The 18,828-nt window shown below is 34.6% G+C and overlaps 1 protein-coding gene across 1 annotated transcript; it reads left to right on the forward strand.

The window, feature by feature from the left end:
* Window positions 1-440: 440 nt before the first annotated feature.
* On the forward strand, window positions 441-18,464 carry LOC140440068 (uncharacterized). Its single transcript, XM_072530337.1, has 4 exons — window positions 441-1,243; window positions 3,149-3,351; window positions 12,768-13,067; window positions 18,261-18,464. Exons 1-4 carry the CDS (start codon window positions 676-678, stop codon window positions 18,405-18,407), a joined length of 1,218 nt encoding a protein of 405 aa, XP_072386438.1. The 5' UTR covers window positions 441-675; the 3' UTR covers window positions 18,408-18,464.
* Window positions 18,465-18,828: the final 364 nt, after the last annotated feature.

The raw sequence follows: 18,828 nt of genomic DNA on the forward strand, positions 1-18,828 counted from the left end.
TTTTTCAATAAATTTTCCGTTTATTCATCCAATGCAATTTGACATAGTTTTTGAAGTAACTGTTTCAGTCGAACATTGTTTTTTTTTTAGAAATATTTACTATTTTCAGTGGATTTGTTGCTCTATTCATCTCCCAATAGTACTAGCTACTGACTGGAAATTTCTAGCCACATGTAAACCGTTCTAGCATGCGCCAAGCTATGACAGTAACTCAGGCTAGGATATCGGGATATATATCTTACTATCCTAGTTGAAAAACTGGCCTCGTGTAATCCGGGCATAAACGATATGTTTGTTGATAATTAGACTTATCTCTTCTTGACCTTATGTTGGCTGCAGTTACTCACTGAATAAAAAATATAGTTTATCTTAATGCATAACTTAAATGTTATCTTTATTGCTACGTTCAGTTTATTCTAGTTTTGTGTTAAATATTTATCTCATATATTGTTTTGTGTAATATTTTTGCATAACCTTATTAAAGTTAAAAATATGTTAATTGAATTAAAACAATAATCATTTCACCTGGAAGATTTATCGATTTACCAATTTCAGATTAACGAAGATAACTTATCATGTAAAAAGATAAGTACCTATCACAGTTTTAAATCAAATATATAGAAAGTCTAGCGTACCGAATAGTAAAGAGTAAATAAGTTGCAAAGTGTGAGAAAAATGACACCGGTACTATCAAAAGACCTTAGTGATTTATTAGAAAGTGCTTTAAATGAAAAAATTGAAAGTTTTGATATCCAGATAGAGGGCAATGGTACAGGAGAGGGTTATTTAGGAGAAGTTCTTTTTATAGCATTAACTAACAAAAGTACCAACAAAACTGAAAATGTAGTGGTAAAACAGGTACTTGGAAGTTCTGTTGAGACTACTATAAATTTCATGTCATCAACTTTTGTAAACGAAATTCACTTCTATGAAAAGTTTATTCCAGCTTTGCAAGAATTTCAGAGAACTTATCCTGGAGCCGAAATTTTTACCCATGCTCCCAAATGTCTGGCTTCATGTATGGAAAAAGGAAAAGAAAAGATAATATTGGAAAACTTAAAGTTTAGGAATTTTACTTTGCATCCCAAAAAAGAATTCATAGGGTATAAAATGTACGAAGCTATATTTAAAACATACGGAAAGTACCATGGAGCTTCTTTAGCCTTTAAACATCACCAACCAGAGAAGTTTCTAGAATTAGCTGATGGTTTTCAGAACAACTTTAAAAAATTTGTTACGGGTGGTATGTATTCTTACATTTGTATTTTCTACTAAGAATGTTTTGTTTAATTATTATTTTCCAAGATATTTTTTTCAATTGTTAAATAAGTGTTAATGTGTGGATACACATTTTTAAGTTTCGTCACATTTTCAAGTTAACTCCCACATATAGTTAGGTGATTATGCTGTGGATTACGAATAAATATTTGGGAGGTATTACTTATATTAATTTATAATATATAATAGTCTCCCGTTTTTTACCGCTCGCGGCTTTGGGAGTATAGCAGGGTAGTCTGCTATATCTAGGGCCTACGGTATACAATTAAGGTAACATGGCCAGTGCTACGCTTCAACCGCCTATTATTACCCTTGGTTTTACCCAAGGTACTCATTTTATTCAGACTGAGTCGACCTGGGGCCTATAGACATTTTTAAAAATGTCTAGTTATTCTTGCCGGCGGTAGGAGTCGAACTCCGGACCACCGGCATGCGAGGCAAGCATCCTACCGCTTGCGCTACGCAGGCCACTTATATTAATTTTTTGTTATAATTTATGTTATATGTTTTTGTTATAACTTATATTAATTTTTGTTATAATAATAGTAGTTAGATAATAATAGTATAAGGTTAATATTTTTGGAAATAGAGAGATGGAACACAAAAACATTAATTTAACTTATTAAAACTTTTTATTTTAATTAAATTTTTTACCTAGGTGTAATTTGTGTTAAATTCTAATAATGTCTGTCGATTTATATAGTTATTAACTACCTGATATTACATATAATTCCAATGTAATCTATCGAAGTGTTACATTTTTGGAGCCTTATGGGATTCAATTTTATTTTTTTGATGCATTAAGAGTAGTAGTAAGTATAAGCTTAAGTTTAAGTTTGATAGGCCGTCACCCTTGTTCCTGGGTCTCCATCTTGGAAAAAGGGGTGCAAAGCATTTGCGCGCTGTATCTTGTAAACTAGCATCCCTTAAGAAAATTTTATTGGATATTATTTGTAGCAAATTAAATTGTCCACAACTTTATTCCTAAAAACTTCATTTTTAACTTGTAACGAAATATTTTGCGTACCACATAGGGTATTACTATGGGGGTTGAAAATTTGGGGACAGAAAATACTGGAGGTGGAGATAGAGCAAGCAAAATAAACGAAACTTATGCGAACGGCACTCAGGATTTATTTGGAGTAGCTGGGTCGTGGATAAATTGAATGGCAAGGGGGTTGGATTGGGGCAATAACAAAAATGAAACAAAGGAGTACTTACATGAATCGATTAATGAACGACTTAAACATTTTGAATTAGCCATTGATATACAAAGGATATATTCTTTATTTCGACTTGACAAGCAAGTTCTATCTGAGGAGCTAAAAATATCGAAATAGAATGGCAGGTTGACAAGATGTAAATATTCCTTTTTGTATAAATTATTTTATACCTTGTTTAAAGTCGAAAGTTGCAAAATAATTTCTACATAATGATGCGTCCTTAGATATTTTATGAAAAATGACAGGTGCTATTTATTGCCCTTTGGGGAAGAGGGCAGAGAAAATCATTGTAGAAAGCAGCTGAAATGAAACAACTATGAAAAATAGCTGGTGTCGCAAAAACAAATCATATCAGAAATAATTACATAAGAAGCGAATTAAATCAGGAACCGAAATCTAAAATCAAAAGAAAAAATTGGTTTGGACACATTATTAGGATTTAACAGAGCAGACAACGGGAAGAGAAGAAAGGAAAGACTAAGGATGGCATGGTTGAAACAATTACTCAAAATAGGCAGAGCAAAAGGAAAATTATTTCAACAAATGAAAGAACTAGCTCGGGACTAAAATATCCTTCGCCGCCCAAACTGGGCATCGGGCCCAGTCGATTTTCGAAAAAATTTACTTATTCTCTTATTTTATTGTAGGTTTATTAAAGAGAGGTATACTTGGAACGAGTGTAATGATAAAATCCATATTAAAAGAAAACCAACCAGATTTATACGAAAAGTTTGCACCATTTGCTGATAATGCTCTAGAAAAGTTCGTGAATTGTTTAGATTATAGAAGCCCATATTCCGTAATAACTCATGGTGATTGTTGGAGTAACAATATGATGTTTAAAATGAATGTGAGTATAATATTTTGTAGAAAGACGATAATATATGAAATAGATCAGACACAAGTTTGTGTTGACTATATATAAGTTTGGACATGTTCCTCTTTGGTACAAAAGTTCCGGAATTTGTGGTTGTGGGTAACGTGTAACTTGTACTATACTCATTTATTTATTTATTTAGCGTATGTCTACATCACAGTTATGTTTTGTGTATAAGCAAAGTGGACAATACATTACAAAGAGTAAATTCTCCCAATTTTCGCCACTCTTCACGCTTCTGTGCTTCTTGTTGCCTTTTCATGGATATTCGTCTAATGTCGTCCATCCAGCGTGTTGGTGGTCGTCCTCTGCTGCGTTTGTCTTCTCGTGGACGCCAGTCAATTAGTTTTCTGGTCCATCTTGTGTCTTTCAGTCTCGCTATGTGACCTGCACAATTCTGATTTCGTGACCAAGATATATGTACTTTTCTGTGAATTCTACCACTTGATTTTGATGATTAGGTGTTCGCTGGGAACTAAATTTGTCATAAAAATGTTCATTTTTAGACCTATTGTTGAAGATACGTTTTCTAATTCTTGTGCCATTTGTTGTGCTTCACCCAGATCTTCGGTAATAAGTACTATGTTGTCGGCAAAACGCAGATAATTAAGCATTTCTCCATCTATTTTTATTCCTCTATTTTCCCACTCTAGCATTTTAAAGGCGTATTCGAGGACCGTTATAAATAATTTAGGTGAGAGAGTGTCGCCCTGTCTCACACCTCGCTTGATATGAATTTCTCTGGTGGTATCATGTAGTTTTACACGCATTGTGGCGTTTTGGTATAATGTTTGTACTAGCTTTGTGAGCCGGTAATCCATTCTACTATTGTTCAGAGCAGTTATAATGCTGTCTAATTCCACAGTGTCGAAGGCTTTGTGAAAGTCTACGAAGATAAGTACCAGTGGTCTGTTATATTCTAGCGACTTTTCTATTAAGGTTTTTACTGTTTGTAGGTAATCGTTTGTCCCGAATTTTGAGCGGAAGCCAGCTTGTTCTCGGGGCTGGTAGAAATCTAACTTTTTCTCTAGTCTTGTCGTAATTATTCGGGTAAACATTTTATAGATGTGGTTCAATAAGCTGATTGGCCTATAGTTTTCTAGGTGCGCCTTGTCTCCTTTCTTGTGTAGTAAAATTGTTACTGCATTGTTCCATGTTTTTGGTATGCAACAATCTGTTACACAAAGTTTAAATAACATTTTTATTTGGATGAGAAGGGCACGTCCGCCCATCTTTGTAGCTTCTATTACGACTCCATCTTCTCCTGGCGTTTTGTTGTTTTTCATCTTTTTCATTGCATCCTGGATTTCGCTTAGTGTGATCTATGGGATGTGCTCTGAACACTGGTGAATAATTTTGCATGATGCGACGGCTTCCAAATTCTTTTGGTCTTCTTTTGGGCTTGTGTATAGTTCTTGATAGAAGTCTTCAACTTTGTGTAGTAGTTCTTCTCTATTTGATGTGGGGACTCCTTCTTTGTTCTTTAGTTTGTGTATTTCACATTTTCCATTGTTTAGTCGTCTTCTCAGGACTTTCAGACTTTTATTCTCTTCTATAGTTCGCTGGACTTTTTCATTCTTAAATTTCCTTAAATCTTTCCTTATACAAACAAACTTGAGAACTGTCCTCGTAGGCTCCCTGGTAGCATTCCTCTGTTATGTGCTTGATAGATTGGAGCTCGCCGCAGCTGCAAGTCGGTGATGGTACCTTAGCCTATTTATGCTACATGTACGCACATCTACCTTATTGTGTTCTGATACGGTTAAGTGTGCACCAGGTCTTACGTGGTAGGTTAAATCCAGGAGATGGCTCTGTGATGCAAAGCATAGTTGTATTTGGTTTAGCTTCCGACCATTTATGGGTCTATTTGGTAATCATGTTGAACTGGGTGGCTGCGGCTACTCCTGTGGTTTGTATGGGAGATTTTCTGGATCACAGTTGCCTATTTTGAGACTTTGGGTAGCATCTTCTATATATTTATGAATCGACAGTGTCGTGTTGTTGGAGATTTTTTTATAGCCTTAGGTGGTAGAATGTAGCTAATGCATTTGTGTAGATTTGATTACCTCAGCGATTATTATTAAGGTGTTATTTAGCTGGACATAATTCTTTTGAACGTAAGCAAATTAGACGGTAGTTTTTTAGTGAATCGTTAACTTTCTCTGGTTTTAAAATGGCGACCATTTTTGCTCTTTTTAGTTGATGAGGAATATTTTCCGTCTTAAGAATGTCTAAGAAGAACTTTGCAAGCCACTGCCTAGTAAATCTGCTGCTGTGCTTTGGACACTTAGCATGAATGTCATCAAAGCCAGTGGCTTTTTAATTTTTCCAAAGCTGTTTTCATTTCATTAGGTCTTTTGTGATTTCTTTACAGGTGAAATGGTTGGGTCTCAATTGGACAAGTAGATTTTAAATTCTTAAGGTCTTTTTTAACTTTAATTGTGTGGAAGTTAATTTGGGGGTACTCTCAAGGTATATGTTATGTTTGACGCCACTTGGTTTGGTGTTAATAGATTGTTTTGACAGTCTTGTCAACTCAGGTTTTTGAAATCTAGATTTTCAACTGTCCTTTTCTCGAGCCTAGCGGTATCATCTTTATGACTTCACAGAATTTTTCATACAGTTTTTCGATTGTCTCAGACCATCCAGGAATATATTTTTTGTGGTACCCTCTAGGAATTCCTGCTTTTGCTGATGTTATTATTGCTCCCGTCAATCTCTTGTAGTTTCCTGTATCTTGTATCCTGTTTCCAGTATCCTTTTATTCCTTACCTCTAAATCCATTTTCTCCTCTGTGTTTTTGAACGTTAGATTGGTTTGAAATACAATTAGGTGAATAAGATCCTCAGAAAGTAGTTCCAAAAACACATATGTGGGGTTCTCTGCAGAATTTGGAATGTTTGGGCTTGTAGTTTCAACAAATTCGTTTGTTTTTGTTATATAACTTTTATTTTGGGTCAAAAATATAGTTATCTCGCTTTGCTAGCCGTACTGCTAGCGGTACATCGTCTTCACTATCCGACTCCGATTCTTTATTATTTGGACTATTGGTTGTTTCATGATTGTTAGTTTGGTCTTTAAACCCGATGTCCATGTTTCCAATATCAAGGACATCCTCATTATTTGGTCGCCGAAATTCATCAACATCCAAATCATTTCTTAAGACGCTTTCAATATCAGACACAATTTACTCCTGGTCACTTAGAATTTCATTCAATAAAGCGTCAACCTCGTTTTGGGATATATTTTCCAAATGCCTGAAACTCCACTTTTGATTTTGCATATTGGCAGAATTCATATAGAAACTGCCATGTGGTCGTGCCAGAATACCACATAAAAGACGATGATCTACAAAAAAATTGATATGTATTTTTGCAAATAACAGTACTTAGCGTGAAACAGACTTCAAAAATTCCACTTGACCATAATTTTTGTAATTAATAGTGAAAAGACAACATAAACAACAACGTAATCAAGACAAATACAAACAGATACACAAAGAAATTCGCCAGAAGGTTAAGAAAGCAAAAGAACGTTGGATGGTGGAAAGGTGCAACGAAATAGAACAATTGCAGGAAAAAGGAGATAGTTTTGGACTACATAAGAAGATCCAAGAAATATCGAATATACACAAAAGCCACCACAGAACAAGAAAACGCAACGACAGAAACGAATACACAGAGTCAGAAGAGGAGATAGCAATGGCGTGGAAAGAATACGCAGAAAGACTTTTTAATGACGAAAGACCAACACAACCAACGCACAAACTTCCTTCCGAAAACTTATCAGGGCCATCAATAATGCGAAGTGAAATAGAATATGCAGTTAGAACCACAAAGATGCATAAAGCAACAGGTCCAGATGAAATTAATATAGAAGCAATAAAACTAATAGACGATGAGAATATTGAAATCTTGGTAAAGCTGTTCAATAGAATTTATGATACTGGTTACATTCCGCGAGAATGGCTGCAGCCATCCTTTGTGATGATCCCAAAAACAGCTAATGCCACAAAATGCGATGAACACCGCTTAATCAGTTTAATGAGTCACTTGCTGAAACTCTTCCTTAGGATATTACACTCAAGAATGTACAAGATACTAGAAGAACTTAGCGGGTCAACACAATTCGGTTTTAAGGGAGGACTAGGAACAAGACAGACAATTTTATGTTTGAACACCTTAAAACAAAACTGTTTAGATCAACGAAAAAATGTCTACCTCACCTTCATCGACTACGAGAAGGCATTTGACAATGTTAAACATGATATCATGATGGAACTACTACATAGGGCCAACATTGACCAGAAGGAGATCAGAATTATTCAGAATCTGTACTGGAACCAAATGGCAAAGGTGAGAATTGATCAAGACCAATATAATACGGATGAATTTGAAATCCGGAAAGGTGTCCGCCAAGGCTGCATACTCTCTCCGATGCTTTTTAATTTATATGTTGAAAATATATTTGCGGAAGCATTAGAAGACACGGAATTAGGCATTAAGGTGAACGGCATACCAATTAGCAACCTACGCTATGCGGACGACACAGTGATTATAACTCATAATTTGGAAGATCAGCAGGTATTACTTGATAGGGTGAATAGCATAGGTAAAAAATATGGCCTCAAAATCAACATTTTGAAAACGAAATATATGGTCATTAGCAGAAACCCTCCAGAAAACCCGATAATATGCATAGGTGACGATCGCATAAAACGCGTGAAAACTTTTAAATACCTTGGCACCACAACCAATGACCAATCGGATCCACAACAAGAAATAAAAACCCGAATACAAATGGCAAGACAAGCTTTTGTGAAATTCAGACCGCTCCTATGTAATCAAAACCTAAATTTCGAAATACGCTACAGAATGGTCAAGTGCTACATATGGTCCATCTTGCTTTATGGCATGGAAACGTGGACTTTGAAAAAAACATCTATCAACAAACTTGAAGCAATTGAAATGTGGTCATTGAGAAGAATGATGCGCATACCTTGGGTGGATAGAGTTCGAAACAATGACGTCCTTAAGAGAGCCGGCGTGGAAAGAGAACTCTTTGAATGAATTAAAAAACGCAAGATTGGTTACCTTGGGCACATATTGAGAGGAGCAAAATATGAAATACCACAGTTAATCCTACAAGGGAAGATCGAAGGTAGGAGAGGAGCCGGCCGCAAACAATTATCCTGGTTAAGGAATATTAAAGAATGGACAGGAATACACAATACAGGCGAGCTGTGTCACGCCGCCAAGAACAGAATTCTAGTAATGAGATAGTCGCCTACGCACTTTGGTGTATGGCATGTTAAGAAAAAGAAATAATTAAATAAACAAGAAAACAATTAAAATATATCGCTCTGTCAACTCCGAACGTCCTCCTTAAATGTGTGCTTGACTATTTATGTTATCCAGTAATGTGATTCAATCAAATCGGTTCTAAACTGTTTAGACACTTAGAATATAATAGCAACCAATTTTACACACTGGTATGACTGTAAAACCGCTGGGAAGTTTGACGAAATGTTTGTAAAGGTCAGCATACCGACAGTCATCAAAGGGTTAAATAAATGCAAATGTAAGTAAATTTGATTTTCGTCAAAAACTGTATATTATGATCTTATCTATAAAAAATTGAGTAGATGATTAAATTATTAAAACTGACACAATATATAAAAAACAATTGCTAACAAAAACATATGAAAGTTTAAATTAAAACAAATGAAGTATGTAAGGTTAAAATATTTAAATACGTATTACGTAGAATACGGAAGTGATACTTTGATATACAATTTAATGATGATTATACATTTTTTTATTCTAATGTAATACTATTCTGCTAAAATATTATATAAGTTGTTTTATTTATTGAAAAATTACGTAAAATTATGAGTTCATAGTTCTAAATTGTTTCTCTCTAATATATTTTTATTTATTTTGGCAGATAGGAATACAGATTATTATATTAATTACTTTTTAGAATAAAAAAACTGACATTTTGTAATTTGCTTAGAACCCATCCAGTATGTTTATAATATACTAAACGCAACATTTTTTATCTAATCTAAAATATGCAAAGAGCGAAATATATTGTGTTAACTATTCTAGGGAAATAGCAAAACTGTTTCTATGGAGTCATATCAGACGTTGACCACCATCATGTTTACAATTTCCCGAAATCTTAATTGGCTGCTGTGAGAATTATTTCTTTCATCGTAAGGCCACACCACTGTGCTATTCAGCTTTTTTTTTTAAACTTTTCATTGTATTATAATATCAAATATATAGTATTAAGGACCTCTAACTAAGAAACTTCTTCTTCTTTTGGTGGTTGACCGCCGTCATCTTTTGAACAATTTTTTGAAATTTTCATTGGCTGCTGCCAAAATTAATTCTTTTACCGTAAGACCGCTTCACTGTGGTAATAAGATTTTCCTTCTTCTTTTTCTTGTACTATAAGATGGAATAGATGGTGTTTCGGTCCTCTAACTATGTGGCCAAAGTATTCTGTTCTCCTTTTCGTTTCCCCTAATTTGTTCAGAAATATGGTTTTTAATGTCAATTTTTTACAGCTGTAAAGAAGAACCACACATAGCATCTGAAGGCCCTATGTTTCTTTTAGTTTATTTTAGTACATCATAAAATTGGTAGCATCTTCAATTTCTTCATTCAATTTAAATCTTTGGTAGATACGAAAGAATAGTGTATCCGTTCTGAAATCCAAATATACTGGAAAAAACTTCTCTTCCTTTCCCTTGCAGATATTCTATGGGCAAATGAGGCTTATTTTTTCTAATAGTACTTACTGCGGTTAAATTATGAGACTCGCGCAACTTCACCAAGAAATCACGACTGGTGTACCAGTTATCAAAGGTTATATTGCGTTTGGTTTCAGACACGGGAGCAACCAATCTTTCTACAATGTTTTTGGAGGAATTGCTAACTCAGAATGGACCTTCCGGCTGTTGTCCCACATACACCTCCATATTGAGTAGGTAGTTCGTACGTGCGTCAGCTAATGCATGTACCTTGATTCCATATTTCGATGTTATTTGGCATATATTGCCTGAAAGCATGTCTCCTCCTGAACAGTTTAAGCTTCTCGTCCATTGTGAAAAATTCAGAGGGAGAATATACAGATTTGCAATTTTTCACAAATCTGTCGAAGAAAGCTGTGATATGAGTTAGTTTATCTAACTTTACTCTTTCTTCATGGTTTTGTTCGTTATCAAATCTTAGACATGAAAGTAAAAATTCGAATCGACATTGGTTCATTGTAAAACGGAAAACAACTTTGAGATTTTTCTGCAATTCGTTGGTTAGTATACTTAACCAAGTCAGCAATCATTTGTCCATTAATAAATAGCAGAAAGCATTCAATTGGTGTCTTAGCACATTTTACGTGATTTTTGAGTTCCAGTAAATGTGTAAATAAGTTTTCTGTTCTTGTTTGAACATTTCGGTTATTGGGTTCTTTACTCCATTTCAATTCATTCTTTTCGGAATAATAACAAACTTATCCACTCCACTCCCACTCTGACGTTATAAGACCCGCCCACTGACGTCACAAGCACCGTCCAGTGACAACACAAGCCTCGCCCATCAAGATGGCGACTGACAGATGTCAACTGTCATGTCAACTGTCATGTCACCTGTCAACTCTCAAGCGTGAAGATGGCGTCATTTCTTTTTCTTTTCGTCTGTCATCCCCTCAAACGTGAAGATGGCGTCAATTCTTTTTCTGTCAACTTTCAAACGTGACGATGGCGTCAATTTTTCTTCTTTTTATCTGTCATCTCTCAAACATGAAGATGGCGTCAATTCTTCTTCTTTTCGTCTATCATCCCTCAAACGTGAAGATGGCAGGTGACAGAAGACACGTGGGGTGTGAAAAACCCCAGACAACTTGAAAGTGAAACCCCTGCGTGCATTAGATTGTAGACAAATTATGCATTTGAAAGCTACTGAAGCGCTGTTGGCGTTTGGAGTGAAATTTGAACTTATAACGGTTACTCTCTGAACTCTGGGGTTTCTCACACCCCATGTGTCGGATTCTGTGTTAATATGGGGTCCTAGAATTACAAAACTTTATTCTATTTATTTGTTAATTTTCTTAGTTCTACATGTCAGATTATTTACTTTCCCTTAAGTTCTAAATTTTCTTTTCCTTAATTATGTATTTCTTCTTGATAATCTTTTGTCTTTTTCGAATTGGAATTTCTTGACTTCTAAATTTTACTGTGACCCGATAGAAGATGAATATCATGGCTGCGGAATTTAAGAACATGGTTTAAAAAAACCTCAACGGAGCTGTTTCGAGCCGCAGCGAGCAAGGTCATGATTGCCAATATGATTTCCAACATCCGAAACGGATAGGAACCAGAAGAAGAAGAAGAAGAAGAAATTTTACTATTATTCCTTTTATTTCATAATTATTACAACCTTTCTAAATTGGGGATGTACATAAAGGTTTAACTTTTTAAATGAGAGCAGATGATTGTTTACTTGCAATTTCGGTTAAGTTTACTAGACTTATTTCGTAGGAATAATAAATAAATCTCCTAACTTTGTTTAATTGCTATATAACCCCACAAAACGATTAATTTATAATACTGCCTTCTTACCAATACGCGTTTTGTTTTGATAAATTATCACTCATTGTTCCTTTAGCGAAAGTTTCCCGCACTCATCGCTTCAAACGTACGGAGCTCGCAGCACTGATTATTTGTATAGGTTAACCTAACGTTTTTAAAATCCTTTCAAAAGTGTTTATTATTTTTTATATATGTTAAATCCGTACACTCAGCAAGCTGATCGAAATCATCATTCATCATTTTGGCTTTACAACCCTGTGTGGGTCCTAGCCTCCCCAAGAATTTTTCTCCAGTCGTCCCTATCCATCGCCTTCCTCCGCCAAGCACGTATTTCCATATTTCTCATATCTTGGTCTATGTTATCTAGGAATCTTGTTCTGGGTCTTCCTCTTCTTCTTTGACCAATAGGTCTATCAAGGAGCGTTTTTCTAGCTGGGTCGGTTTGCTCCATCCGCATTACATGGCCTACCCACCTCAGACGTCCTATCTTTATGTGTTTTACGATATCTGGTTCCTGGTATATTCTATAGAGTTCGAAGTTGTATCGTCTTCTCCAGACACCATTTTCATTTACCGCTCCATAGATGCGCCTTAGTATTTTTCTTTCGAAACATCCTAACATGTTTTCATTGCTTTTTGTTAAAGTCCAGGTTTCTGAACCATGCTGATCGAAATATCAATTTAAAAATCAGAGCCATTTAACACATATTTTTCTCGTTGTTAGCGTACCAGTGAGAACATCACAAAATACCACTAATGTCGTAGCGACTAAAAGTTTTAACTAATGTTTTAGGAATCAGGCGCTATACAAGATGTTCAACTAATTGATTTCCAGATGTCGTGGCTAGGCACCCCAGTTATGGATCTAACGTATAGTTTCTATTCAGGCACTGGAAAGGAGAACTTGGACAAACTAGACGACCTCCTAAAAGTATATCACGACAGTCTAAGCGAAACGTTGAAAAGTTATGACTGTGACGTTGAAAAAATCTTTCCATTAGATGCACTTAAGAAGGAGTGGAAGGAGTACAATACGTTTGGTTTTATAATGGGCTTAGTCTTGTGGTTAAACAAAACTGCGGAACCTACAGAGGTATAATTTAAATTATAGAAAATTACAAACTAATATAAGTTTAATAATTTTAAATTTTTCATTTTTTAAATATTTTGTTTTAATTTGATTTGAGTTCATTTATTGTCACGTATCACATTGCACACTTTGCCACCAACCATTGTCTAAATCATTGTATGCATGATTCAGATGGTAATGTCTCGGAATTATATAAGAGTTGAAACCAATTTTTAAATTCAATTTTCAATCGCTCTAAATTCGTTTTTATCAATGCTTCGCTCTCTTTCTTATAAATAAATTTGAGTACTCTACAGAATCTTGGTGATAATGGCTGAGAATTTTGCCATTTAGTCTCGTGTAATTTTTTCACAAGTTTTATTGGAATTAATGGTATTTTAATCATTATACTCATCAATGCTGCTCTTTAATACATTTTTTGTACCAAACTTGGTATGTATGATATAGTATTAAGAAGTTCTTTTAAAATCTGCAAAAATATATAGGTTGTCCTACGTAAATTAAATCAGTTAAAGCTATTTGTGGTAAAACTGGAAGTAAAGTAGACAAAAAATAGTGACAGATCTGCTATGTGTGATTATACTTGCAAGCAAAGTTTTATGGATAGCATTTTTTTTTAAAGATATTTGATTGTTTTTATACTCACCCTGTATATTCATCTCTCCTACTGCTTTGTTTTGTTGGTATACTTTCGATTCCTGAAAAACATTGAAATTCTTCTTAGAGAAAGTTCGGTGAACATGGAATACCGATTTTTATTATGCACTTCTTAATCACAACAACAGAGTAACGATTGTTACTAATAAAGATATGGATGACCAAATGCATTCACTTTATTGAGAAAAATGTATTTAATAAATAACATGAAGTTAAACATTGACAAAAATAAATATGTTTAATGTCAATTGTCATTTTAAGGCGCCAAGAAAACTGCCAAGGAATATGAAATAGTGTAATATAGAATATAAGATACGAAAATAAGGAGAAGTAATGATGAAATAAAGCAAAGAACATCAATAGAAACAGACATACTAACATATATAGAACAAAAAAGACTAAAGTGGTATGGACATGTAAGAAGAACTAGCGACAGCACATGGATAAAGAGAATAACCGAATGGAGCCCCATAGGAAGGAGGAAAAGAGGACGACCCCGAAAATCCTGGAGGAACGAAGTAGACGACGCCATGAGTAAGAGAGGACGAAACGATGGAGAATGGAACAACAGAGAGAGATGGAAAAGGTTGAGCGAGGGAAGGCAGTGAATACTGTAGAATCCCTAAATATATATCCTTAGGCCTTTATTCGACAATTCGGATAGAAAAAGGCTATAAAAAAAACGATTGTGGCATTTTGTGCTCGTTCCCTATACAGCCTTCATGTTCCCAGCATTCGCACATGATACATTGAGTCTATATTTCTCGTCTTTTACTTTTAGAAAACAATTCTTTAGAGAACATACAAATGACATCTGAGTTAGGGTCTTTAGATGTCAAAACGGCTACGGAAATATCGTGGTCTGAAGAATCTTGATCGTTTATTCTGGGTTTTTGTCCTAACTAACTTGGCCAGTGAGAAATTGTCATCGGATGAATCTAATGATTTTGAACTTGACATTTTTGGCTTACGTCGTTTGCATATCTTCTCGAGTATGGTCTTAATGCCACTAGGTTCTAGTGTGTCATCATCAATTCTTATCACAACCATTTCTTTCTGCTTTGAAGCAACTGAACTACTTTGCTATAACTCGTTCTAATTTGGCATCGATGTGAGTATTACTGACTTACCATATTTGCTGCCACGTGTTCCCTTCTTTTTTTAGGCTGTGGTAATGGAATAATATCCTAGTATACGACAGTGATATTTAGGTCTTTGATTGATTCTATTTTTGCTTTGTTTTGTAGCTGACTTTCTGCTAAAAAGTCTTGTTCTGAAAATATAATATCTCGTCGAGCTGAATAAATTCTAGTAGCGCTAAAGCCTTTCACTGCTCTTACTCGTATCTGGATTTTTAAATATCCAACCCCGAATAATTTACATACGTCTAAATGAGTTATAAAACTTTAACTTCGTCACTGTAATAAGTTTTAAGAGCTCCCATTACCGTTTTATCGAGCGTTGTATAAGCAGGCAACCAAATAATTGACATAAAATGTGTCTTATCTTTTAGAATAACATCCAAGTTTCTGGTATAAGTATATAATACCAGCCCATATAATACCAGTAAGATAAAACTGTCTTGAGTAGGTTTGGTGTATTCTAAGAAATAGTCGAACCACTGGGTAAACAGGCTCATCTGGATCCATCTTTCTTCTTGTAGTTCCTTCTCCTATCGGAGGTTGGCTATCATCACAGCTATCCGTATCTTATTGGAGGCTGCTCTATAAAGATCTACTGAGCAACTATACCACTCTCTTAGGATTCTCAGCCAGGAAATTCTTCGTCTTCCTATGAATTTTTTAAACTTGATTTTACCTTGCACTATGAGCCTTAATATCTCATATTTCGCACCTCTGGTAATATGGCCTAAATATTTCAGCCTTCTTGTTTTGATGTGGTTTATGACCTCGCAATCCTTTTGTAGCCTTCTTAACACTTCTGCATTTGTAACTCGTTGGGTCCATGGTATTTTCAGAATCCTTCTATAGCACCACATCTCAAATGATTCCAACTTCTTTATGTTATCCACTTTTAGTGTCCAGCTTTCCATTCCATACAACAAAGTCGAGAACACGTAACATCTTAAGGCTCTTATCCTCAGATCCACAGGAAGGTCTCGATTGACAAACATTGTTTTCATTTTTATAAATGCTTGTCTTGCAATTTAAATGCGTGTCCTTATTTCTCTACCTTGGTCATTGTTTTCATTTACCCAGGTTCCCAGATATTTGTAGTTATTCACTCTTTCTACTTGTTTTCCCTCGATATCTAGCCTTCCTACTGTATGTTGTTTAGAAATAATCATGAACTTGGTTTTCTTAACGTTCATTTGTAGTTTAATACTGACTTGATGTAATCTATTTACTAAGCGTTTTAATGCTTCTAGACTGTCTGCAAAAAGAGCGGTGTCGTCTGCGAATCTTATGTTGTTTAAGATTTTTTCGTTTATTGATATACCCTGTTGTTCCTCTGATATTGCTTCCTTAAAAATAAGTTCGCTGTACACATTGAATAACAATGGGGACAGCACGCAACCCTGTCTAACACCTCTTTTGATTTCTATTGTTTCTGTTTGACATTTTCTATTGACATTTTCGATTCTAACCTTTGCTTTTTGATTCCAGTACATATTGACAATAACCCGTATATCACGACTATCCACATTCTTTTCTTTCAACAGTTTTACGAGTTTCTGATGTCGTACTCTATCAAAAGCCTTTTGATAATCTATAAAACAGACATAGAGATCCTGGTTCATATCTAGTCGTCTTTGCGCGAGAACGTTAAAAGCGAACAGAGCCTCTCTCGTTCCTAGTCCTCCTCTGAATCCAAACTGGGTGTCATCTATATCTTCTTCTATTTTTTTGAGAAATATCTTAAGTGTGTGGCTTATTAAGGAAATTGTTCTGTACTGGGAGCATTCTGTCGCATGTACTGACTTTGGTAGTGTTACAAACGTGGACAGCAACCAATCTTGGGGTATTACTCCTATTGTATATACTTTGTTGAACAGATATAAAAGTATATGCAGTGTTTCTTCGTCAATGCATTTAATTAGTTCAGTGGGTATCTGATCGGGGCCTACTGATTTTGCAGTCTTTGCATTTCTAATTGCCTGTTCTAATTCGCACATTATTATTTTCGGTCCTGTTTGTTCTTGTGATTCTTCTTGTATCATTCTATCATCGTCGAATAGTTTCATTATGTATTCTTGCCAATATCTTAGTTTATTTTTGATGTCTCTAATGAGTTTACCATTATCATCTTTGAGTATTCCATAGTGTGCTTGCTTTTTGGTATTTATTAGTTCTTTTATTTTTTTTGATTTGGACCCTCTTTTTTTTGGGTTTCCCATTTATCATTTTTATCTTCAATCAGCGGACGGTTGATATCCTTAACAGGCGCCACGGGTGCAATTGAACTGCTTGGTATTCTTGGTTTAGATTGCAGCTCCGACAAATCAATGGAACAAAGTGGCTGTTCTGTGACTGCGTCAACCGACCTTATAGTCTCTTTCAAATCATTTTGTTCTTTTAAAATTAATGGATTGTTATTGTTATTCTTAGTTTTTGCAGAATTTTTTACCTCCATGGAATTTTTTGTTAACTTTTTCTCTATGCTTTCTATTTTTTCCCACAGCAGCCTATTATTTTCCTCTAGGAATCAATTTTTACTTAACTTACAAATTAGTTCATTTAGCAGATGAATGATCGTATTTTCCATGAAATCCCCACTATTTAAGGTTATATTAGAATCACAACAAATCACACGCGTTTTATCTAAAATTTGAAGTTTTCCGGCCCAATTCCGTGCCGTGCATGATTTATGGAAGGCTTTTCCACACTTTACACATATTATTGTGCTTATTTTCTTAGTTTTGCCACAAGTAAACTTGGTTTTTTCGCTCTCACTGTCGCGATCATCCTTATCGGGCGCCATCTTTTTATTGGTCAGTTTTTTTTTTGGTTTGTTCTATTCTAATGATTTCTCTTATCTTGCACTTGCCTCACTATAAATATAGCTTCGATGTATAATCTCGATGCCGACCTAAAACCTTGTTGTTCTTCTGCTAATACTTTGGTTGTTGGTTCTGCTTTGGTTGTTAATTTTAGTGTGGTGTTTAATAAATTAACTGCTCTGTAATTCTATGGGTCCCATTTGTCTCGATTTTTGAAAAAAAGTATTAGGGTGCTCCATTCTTGTGGTATTTTGTTTTGTTCTATTATTTGTTTGATTAGTTTTAATAGTTGTTTGGTCAGATCGGGTCCTCTGTACTTTAGGAGCTTATTGGATTTTCTGTTCCCTCTTGATGATTTTCTATTGTTCTTAAAAAAATATTAAAAAATAAAATAAACTTATTAAATTATAATATTTCTTTTGATCCAAAAAAAAACATTGTTAAATTTTGGGTATATAGGTCAGAGGTAACCAATGTACAAGTCGATGTAAAGTATTGAAACTTGATATACAGATACTATAAAAACTTAATTGCTCAGTTTATTGGTTAATTGCCTTTAACACTTATAATATTTTTAGATACCTAATATTAGCGAGATAATGGACAAATCTAAAGATGATAAACAAGAAGACAAGGAAGATTTGGGACTTAAAATAGACCATGCCTATTTTTGTAATTCGACTATTCCGGTAATAAAACACATGTGTGATAATAATTTTTTGTAACTTATTACCTTATTAATTGTAAGTATTTTATAACTATATAATAAATTAGAAACTTAATTTATTTGCTTTATTTATATTTATACTTAAATTGAATTAGGAACATGAACAAAGCAGAACGCAGTTTCCATATCACAATTTGTGATATGGAAGGTACCGTTTAATATACAGAACGAGATTCTATAATTTTTAATTTTCTTAAATCAGTACTTTTAGAGTAAAACCAAAGTATTTTCCAAATAATCATTGAAATGGCTGATAAATGGCCCGAGTACAGGCACTCCTTAAATAAAGCAGGAGCGCTAAGAATCTCCCGAATAGCTAGAAGCATGAATACATTTTCTAATGAAAGAAAACTAGATACATGAAATGTAAGGAGCATGTACGAACTAGGAAATGTTCACAACACCATAAAAGAAATGAA

Source organism: Diabrotica undecimpunctata, chromosome 4 (genome assembly GCF_040954645.1).
Source record: "Diabrotica undecimpunctata isolate CICGRU chromosome 4, icDiaUnde3, whole genome shotgun sequence".
Classification (NCBI taxonomy): Eukaryota; Metazoa; Arthropoda; class Insecta; order Coleoptera; family Chrysomelidae; genus Diabrotica; species Diabrotica undecimpunctata.

Excerpts from the sequence above, each read along its gene's own strand:
- LOC140440068 (XM_072530337.1), top strand. The coding sequence starts at position 676 with ATGACACCGGTACTATCAAAAGACCTTAGTGATTTATTAGAAAGTGCT. Across the intron at positions 3,352-12,767 it reads ATATGATGTTTAAAATGAAT|GAATCAGGCGCTATACAAGA; the intron begins GTGAGTATAATA and ends CTAATGTTTTAG. Across the intron at positions 13,068-18,260 it reads AAACTGCGGAACCTACAGAG|ATACCTAATATTAGCGAGAT; the intron begins GTATAATTTAAA and ends TAATATTTTTAG.